Raw genomic sequence first — 8,204 nt, 5'->3', positions numbered from 1 at the left:
TCTTCCTCAATGCCAATGCCACTATATTGATCACTCACATTTGGTATATTGCCCTTCTCTTCACCCACAAATAAATACTTATCTCTATCTATCTAACAATGTTCCCTCCCCTCCCCTCACACCCCTGATAATCAACAAAGAAAATTTCCTTCCACAGATAAACTTTTCCTTGATTTTTATAATAACGGACTAATACAGTATTTGTCCTTTTGTGATTGACTTATTTCACTCAGCATAATATCCTCCAAGTTCATCCATGTTATGCAATGTTTTGCAGATTCTACGTTATTCTTTAGCGTTGCATAGCATTCCGTTGTGTGTATGTACCATAGTTTGGTTATCCATTTCTCAGCTGATGGACACCTAGGTTGTTTCCATCTTTTTGCAATTGTAAATAGTGCTGCAATGAACATGGGTGTACATACATCTGTTCTTGTCCTGGCTCTCACTTCTTTAGGATATATACCTAGTAATGGAATGGCTGGGTCAAATGGTATTTCTAATTCCAACTTTTGAAGGAATCGCCATACTACTTCCCACAATGGTTGTACCGTTTTACAGTCCCACCAGCAGTGTATGAGAGTCCCAGTCTCTCCACAACCTCGTCAGCATTTGTTATTTTCTGTCTTGTTGAACTTTGCTACTAGTGCTTTATCCAGGGGTTCTTTTATCTAAGACCTTGTACTTTTCTTTAGAGTTTCACTTGGGTCTGTTTTTATGTATGTTCCATTTCTTCCTTCACCTTGTTCATATTTTTTCTATTCTTGAGCGTATTTTTAAGAGTTGTAGGAGCTATTTTAAAGGTCTTCTCTACTCATTCCACCACCTCTGTCATTTCTGGGGCTGCTGCTCTGGATTGGTATGTCTCCGGCAGTGGTGTCTGTTTTCCTTCCTGGCATGCATGCCCTTTTAATTTCTGACTGAATGTCAACATACTAGATTTTACTTTGGCGAGTGTGGGATATTTCTGTAGTCCTTTAAAGAGACTGGACTTAACTTTTAGCAGGCAACTTAGGATCAGTTTGAGCCTTCTGGGGGTTGCTTTTGCAGTTTTAGTACCTTTTATTTAGGGCTAATTTAACCCACTGCTAAGATGCTGCCCTCCTAGGACTCTGTCCTCTGGCTGACGGAAGCAGAGTACTCGCAGCCCTACCGCTTTCAGGTGGTTCTTCCCCATGATTTATGGAGTTTGACCCCATGCGAACCCAGATCAGCAGTTGGCCAAGTATTTGAGGGACTTTCTGCAGCTCTCCAGAGCTCTATGTGCACGCCCCGCGGACTGGAACTCTGCCCCCAGAGTCTAGCCAGTCCCTGCTTCCTCAGCTCAGTGAGGTCCCTGTATGAGTCGTCCTGTGATTGTAAGCTTCCTAATACCGCTCTAACAGAGAGACCACCACTGGTTCGTTTTGACAAAGATACATTTATTTTCTGGATCCACTCACCACTCTCTCAGCAGCTGGCAGGGCCGCACTGGGCAGATGAAGAAGCTGAGTCCAAGGTGAGCCTGCCCCCAACGCAGCCACACGACTCTGTACCACTGTGAAGGACATGGCTGGGCACCAGCAGCTGAGGGGCTGGGTGGGGGGCTCTCCAAGGGCGAAGGCCCTACCTGTGCACTGCCCGACACTGGCTGCCCACATGGGTCTCGGGCCACTCTTGTCCTCTTGAGGACCCTGCTCCCATACCCCGGGGCCTCCGTTTCTCTTGCGTCTGAATCATCCCTCGAGCAAAGGAATATGCCATCCTTTCTGTTGTCTGGAAAACACAAACAGAAAGCAAAACAAGCAAACACCCCGACTTCCCCCACCCCACTCCTGCTCCTTTCTCAGCATCAAACTCTCAGGGCTGCCAGGAGCTGCCTACCCAACCCCACATTCTCTCAAATCGACTGGGCTCTAGTCAAGGTCACTGCCACACTGGGTCCTCTGGTCTCCTTCCTCCTCTTCCCCCAGTTGCTGAAGTCCGTGTGTCTGTCTGCTCACTCACTGGGGTCTCACGCAGGCTCCTGACTGTACTAGCAGCACCTCCACATTCAAAATATATGGATTCCACACCCAGTGCCCTCCCTACCCTCCAGTATCCCTTGGGCATCTAGACCCACCTGCCCAGAACTGAGCCCTCAGCCATTCCTACCACCTCCCACTACCTAGCTTGCGTCCCACCTGCACCAGGCCATTGGGAATCCTGAGGTGCTGCTATGCATACTTTAGAAGCTGGGCCTTCTCACCCTCTGCCCTGGTAAAACCTGGTCCTGTCCCTGTCGCCACCACCTCGGCCCAGTCCCTGCAGAGCTAGTCCCTCTCTTGCCCCTCCCCTTGGAGAAAAGCACCTTGCAAAGGCAGTTTATTCTGATGCGGGAGCAGTGGGAGCCATGGAGTGTTCTAGGAAGTGAGCAAGAACTAGATGACAGACAGGGGGCCTCTCTCAGTGTGTTTCCTGGCACCTCAAGCTGGGATTTCTTTTTTCATTTTAAATAATACTTTGTACCTAATTTATACTTACTATTATTCATCTTTTGTATTATTCTATTATCAGCAACCTCTCCCCCAAAGCACAGATCAGCACCTGCCTCCAAGGCCGTGTGCTGTGGCCCTGACAACCCCTGGTGGCTTCCACCCCCCGACCACCCACACCTGCCTCACCTCACAGTTGGCTCCAACGTCCCCTTCTCAGCAAGACCTTTCCTGAGCAGCCAGTCTAAATGTCAGCTGCTCCGACGTCCCTTCCCCACCTGCTGTTATTTTCCTTCATAGTACCTCCACTGGTGAGCACGCCATCGCACAGTGTCCATCCACCCTTGAATGTACACTCTGCTCCTGCTCATGCACACGCCAAACCCACTAAAGCATGTGATTCTCCCTCAAATGCACACGCCACACCCAATAACGGATACACCACTCATTAGTGGACACAGTGACCTCAGTGCACACACCACACCCCTCTACTGCACACACCACATCCACTAATGGACACACCACTGATTAATGGGCACAGTGACCTCAATGCACACACCACATCCCAAATGGACACATCACTCATTAACAGACTCAGTGACCTCAATGCACACACTGCACCCTCTAGTGCACATGCCACATCCCCAATGGACACATCACTCATTAACGGACAACAGTGACCTCAATGCATACGTGGCACCCTCTATTGCACACGCCACAACCACTAATGCACATGCTATACTCACTAATGGACACACCAACCCTCTAATGCACACAGTGCACCCCCTAATGCACATATCACGGTCACCAATGTGCACATTGCACCCTGTAACATACACGAGTCACCAGTGGCCAAGCCACATCCTGTAATACACACATCACAGTCACCAGTACGCATGCCAAACCCCGTAACACACGTTACAGTCACCAATGCACTCACCACACCAGCAATACCTCGTTTGTTGCCATTCCCCCCAATGCACCATCCCAGCACCTAGGACCCACCTGGAAGGGTGGTGGTCTGGCCAGCAGGAACCCTAAGTTGTGGCCTGGGGTGATCTGGGGTGGAGATGCCCCATGGTATGGGGGCCCTGGGGGCCATGAGAGGCTGTGACCATTCCTGCACCCCTTCCTCCCTGGGACCAATGCACCCCCACACCCACCAGAAAGCAACCAGACGAGGTCTTCTGCCATACTAATGTATTCCATCTTTCAAAAAGAAAGACATGATTTTAATATTACTTAACAATATGTTAAAACAGTAGCCGGCAGGCCTCCATGTTAATACAATTGTATCCTCTAACAGACGGGAGGACGCGTGAGTACTGGGTGGACTGTGTCTTCACTTTCTCATTCTGCAGGGATCTTACACAAGCTGGCTACAAGTCGGGGGGTCAAACACAAATAGCGGAACGTGTACACTCTCAAACAGGACGTTGTGGAGGCGACGGAAGACCGTCTGCCCTGGCACCCCGTGAGCGGTGGGGACGCGGGGCGCGAGCGTGAGTGACAGCCGGCCCCACGGGGACCGGGTGACAGGACGGCGAGATGCAGGGGCAATGGAGCCATGGGGACGGTCATGCCCACAGGGGGCCTGGCCAGGCCCACAAGGCCATCACGTGTCCGAGGCCGAGGCGGCTGGAGGAACTGGCGGAAGCTACGGTCACAGTCGTACTCACAGACTACAGCACACCAGCTACAGACTCAGGAGCCGCCGCCCCAGCGCCAGGGCCGGCGAGCGGTCGGTGCGCCAGGGGCTCGGCCAGGCTCACATCCGTGCCCGCTCTGGCAGTCCTCATTCAGTGGGCAGCAAACGTGGCTTTTTTCAAGCTAAAATTGGACCAGTTGATGGACAGTCTTTGCCGAGTCTGTCGTGCGGAATCCAGGCAGAATCTGTGAAGACAAAAAAGCACGCGGTCATGGGAGGAAATGGCCACGCCCACTGCGCGGTGGGAGGCCTGGCCTGCTCGTGTTCTCACTGGAGAGCCCACGGGGCTGGGAAGGGGCCCTCCAACACCTGCCACTGCTTCAGCTGCACACACCCTGTGGGAGGGGGCTCCCATCAGGGCACGTGCTGGCCAAGTGCTGTGGGTGCCTGTGCAGTGTCCCTGCCAAGGAGGCCCAGTCCCCACCCTGTTCTTCAGGGAAGGTGAGGTTCTGAGCTGAAAGCCCCGTGCCCGAGGTCACGGAGAGGAAGTTAGTGCTGGAACCAGAACTCCGGCACCCTCCCCGCCACTGCTCAGCAACGAGAAGGCCGAGTTTCCCAACAGAACCCTGGACGCCGCCGTGTCCTCGCCACTACTGGCTGCCACACGAGGCAGTGGGGACGGGCAGCAGCAGAACGGAGCCCCAGACCCACGCCGCCCAGCGGCACAGCGCCTTTCTTCCCTGACGCTGCAGCCTGTCGGACACAGGTGGCCACTGGGCGGCCCCAGAGGAGTCAGGCTACTGGAGCGTGGAGGGTGCGTGCCAGGGCCACCACAGGAAAGGATGGGTGTCAGGCAAGGTCAGGATGAGCCCAGGCCGGGCCAGCCACAGGCCACCTGGGGGCCATTGGGGCCCAGCGCTGTGCACCAGGGTGCACAAGCTTGCTTCTCGTCTCCGTCTGTTTAAGGACGCTCACACTCCCAGCCTGAAGGCTGTGGGAAGCAGGCAGTTCCAGGCGTGGCTCATACGTGCAGGCACTGACCAGAGGTCTCAGCCCACCCCCCCTGGTGCAAGGCCTCACGCTGGTGTGATCGATCTGAAGTGTGACCCCTATGTGCCTGCCTGGCCCCCACGCAGCATGACCCAGAAACAACTCGCTCCTCAGAGAGGCATGCAGATGACTATCTGGCTGCCAGCTTCTGGGCCACTCCCTTCACACCCCTGCCTCTCAGGCAATGGTGACGACTCTCTGTCTAGCCAAGGAAGGGCCCCTTCCCTCACAGCCTGTATCTGGTATGACTCCCCGGTTTTTGCCATTCCATTTCCCCAAGTGTGGCTGTCACACCGAGTGGATGGTATCATCACTGCCCCGGCAGGTGGAACTGAGGGGTGCTCCCATTCAACCCGAGTGGAAGCCGAGCACCTCAGTGCCCCACACCAGGCAGGGTGCTTCCACAGTCACCCCTGATGGGCAGCACCCTGGAAGCCTCCACACACGGGTGCGTCACGTCCCTGCTGAAAGGCTCAGCCAGCGGGGATCCTGGTTTACACCACAGCAGAGCTGCCCGCAGTCGCTCCAGCACAGAGCAGAAACCCAGGCTTCCTCACGGGCCCCAGGGCTCGTGTGTACCCAGGTGACCGACGACAGTGCCACACTGTAGCGTCCGCCTCGGGTGAGGACGCCGAACATGGTGCCCCTCCCAGGCTCCTCCTGAGCCCTGTGAACACACCGAGCAGCAGCTGGCCTGCAAGTTCAATAACCGACTCCCACTGTCTGCGGCTGCTCTTTTCACTCAATAACGGGAGACCCCTTCTCCACAAAGCAGGAGTGTGTCTGTCCTCCTCCTTTCGCTCAGTGCGGGCATGTGTGTTGATGCCGTCTCAGCAACCCCAAACGGTGCATCTGTTCTGTTCCCGATGGCAAGCTGCATGGGCCTGGTCCGGGACTCCCATGCACGGAGGAACGCCACTGTGTGTCGTGCTGTTCTGTCTCCTGGAGGGTAACTGCAGGGGTCTTTCCTGCCCACGCCCACAGACACACCATCTACCTCTGCCAGGTTCTGCCAAACTCGAGCTGAAATGGTTCTCACCAATCTGTGCAGCCAGGAGCAGCGACTCTGACCTTTGCTGCTCTGGGCCCACACTGGTCGAGTATGTCCTGAGAATTCCTGTCAGTGGCTTTTGGTCTGTCTTTTGCTCACTGGCCTGTAACATGTCTTTCTCTTTATTGACTCTAATCCTTCGCTGGGCTCCCATACAAGCCCACGCAGCACTTCTCTGCAACGCGTGCGGTCACCAAGAACCAGAGTCGGCAGCAACCAGTAACAGCCTGTTACGCACCGTAGACACTTGCTTTAAAGTCAATCCTTAATATACTATAACTTATTGGTCTTTTATTTTCTGATTGATGTTTTAAAAAACTTTCCCCTTCCCTGAGGTCAGAAATATCCATGTGTATTTTCTTCCAAACAAAAATGTGTGCTTTTGTGACTTAAATCCTGTGGGGTGCAATGATTTCTTTAATACGGCCCTTCTACCTATGGTCAGGGACTCAGACACAGATAGGGCGGGTCTATGCAAATAAGGTGCGTGGAGCCCTGGGAGGGCTGGTTAGTTCTGCTATCCTGCGAGGCCAATCCCAGAGGCTAACAGAGACCGCAGTACATCAGGAAGAGCAGGTGTGGAACGCACGGGATCCCTGCCTGAGAGCCTCCTGGGCCCTGTGGGCAGCAGCCCCAGTCTGCGCAGTGGGAGAGCTGTGGGCTGTCAGACTGGCAACTTCCCCAGGGAGCCGGGTGCCCTAGGCGACCGGCAGCAGCACTGCAGAGCTTTTTAACGTGCGCCCCAGCAAGGCGGAGGCCAGGCCGAGGGCCGAGGGCCGAGGGCCGAGGGACGAGAGAGAGCTGCCTGTAGGCGTGGCCGGGAGCAGCTGTCCCGCTGGACGCAGCCGCAGCCTGGACTGCTTCTGTTACTGACAAACTAATCTAGATCCTGACTGTCAGCTGTCGCTCCCTAATAGGCCCCATCATCCCGAGTACGGCCTGGGAGCGGTGGCCACTGCATGCATCATGGGGCCCAGCAGGGAATAGAGAGTGCCGTGGGGGACAGCTGGGGCCAGAGCTGGTTGGAAGGTTGGAGGCTGCAGGCTGAGGGACGCCTGGCTTCCTCCCCCCAGCCGTCGGCTCTGAGGTGCTGCTGATCTGAGTCTCCTCTTGCCTGAAGGTCTGACGCTATGCCGACTTTGCAACCTGGAACCGACCTCTGAATACAACGCGATACAGAGCCCCAAGGCCAGTTTTCAAACACAGACAGCAAGTCGCACAGCTCCGTTTATGAAACAAGCCTCACTCCTGGGGACCTGCTGGCCCACCTGGTCAGGGTCAGGACTAGGGTGCTTCCAGACCGTGCCATCTGTCCACTAGCTGCCCATCTCTGCACGAGTATCCCAATATTTTTAACAGCTTGACTTCATAAACCTTTACAAAGGGTACAATACTACCTGCTGTGGGGCAGCGAATGACTTGCTATTGCTTTTCTAGTTATAGGCTTTGTACCTCCTACCAGATTACTGGGTGGGACCACACAAATCAGGTGTGGACAACTCTAAGTGAGGACTTGTTGGTTCTGCTATGCTGCTGGGCTTGAAAGGAGCCCTCCTAGAGGCAGAGGAGGGGACCCCACTGCCATCAGGAGGAAAGAGCTGGAGTGGAGCATGGCCTTGGACCTGAGATCCCTGTGCTGCGCCTCCTTGGCAGACAGTGGCAGTGGAACCAAGAGGCATGAGACGGTGGCGGCCTTACCGGCCCAAGGAGGAAGCAAGCTGAGTGTCTCTGGGGAGGAGGCTTGCTGGCAGAGTGGGGTGCGTGCAGGCGTACCTATTGGCAGAGCTGTAACAGCTTTGGAACACTTGCCCAAGCAGGGCAGAGGCCAGGCTCAGAGGCCAAGGACCAGAGATGCGAGCCTGAAGGCACAGCAGAGGGGAGACTGTCCCTGATGCGAGAACTGTATGCTGAGAGTGTTGCTGAACCTGCGTTGTAGCCTGTTACCTCCTCATAAAGCCCATAATTGTGAGGATTGTCTGTGAGTTCTATGTGGCCGTTCCAA

At 54.8% G+C, this 8,204-nt stretch overlaps 1 protein-coding gene across 1 annotated transcript in view; it reads right to left on the bottom strand.

Annotated features, from left to right (window-relative positions):
- Window positions 1–4,252: 4,252 nt before the first annotated feature.
- FAM193A (family with sequence similarity 193 member A) overlaps window positions 4,253–8,204 on the bottom strand; it is a 134,869-nt gene continuing 130,917 nt past the window's right edge. Inside the window, exon 21 of the mRNA XM_007953495.2 lies at window positions 4,253–4,346. Coding sequence (XP_007951686.1) covers window positions 4,253–4,346 — 94 coding nt within the window. The remainder of the gene's footprint in view (window positions 4,347–8,204) is intronic.

Source organism: Orycteropus afer, unplaced genomic scaffold, assembly GCF_000298275.1.
Source record: "Orycteropus afer afer isolate SDZICR_OR568_19922 unplaced genomic scaffold, OryAfe1.0 scaffold00398, whole genome shotgun sequence".
NCBI lineage: Eukaryota > Metazoa > Chordata > Mammalia > Tubulidentata > Orycteropodidae > Orycteropus > Orycteropus afer.
Note: the sequence above shows the minus strand (reverse complement) of the source record. Positions and strands in the feature narration are given on the sequence as shown.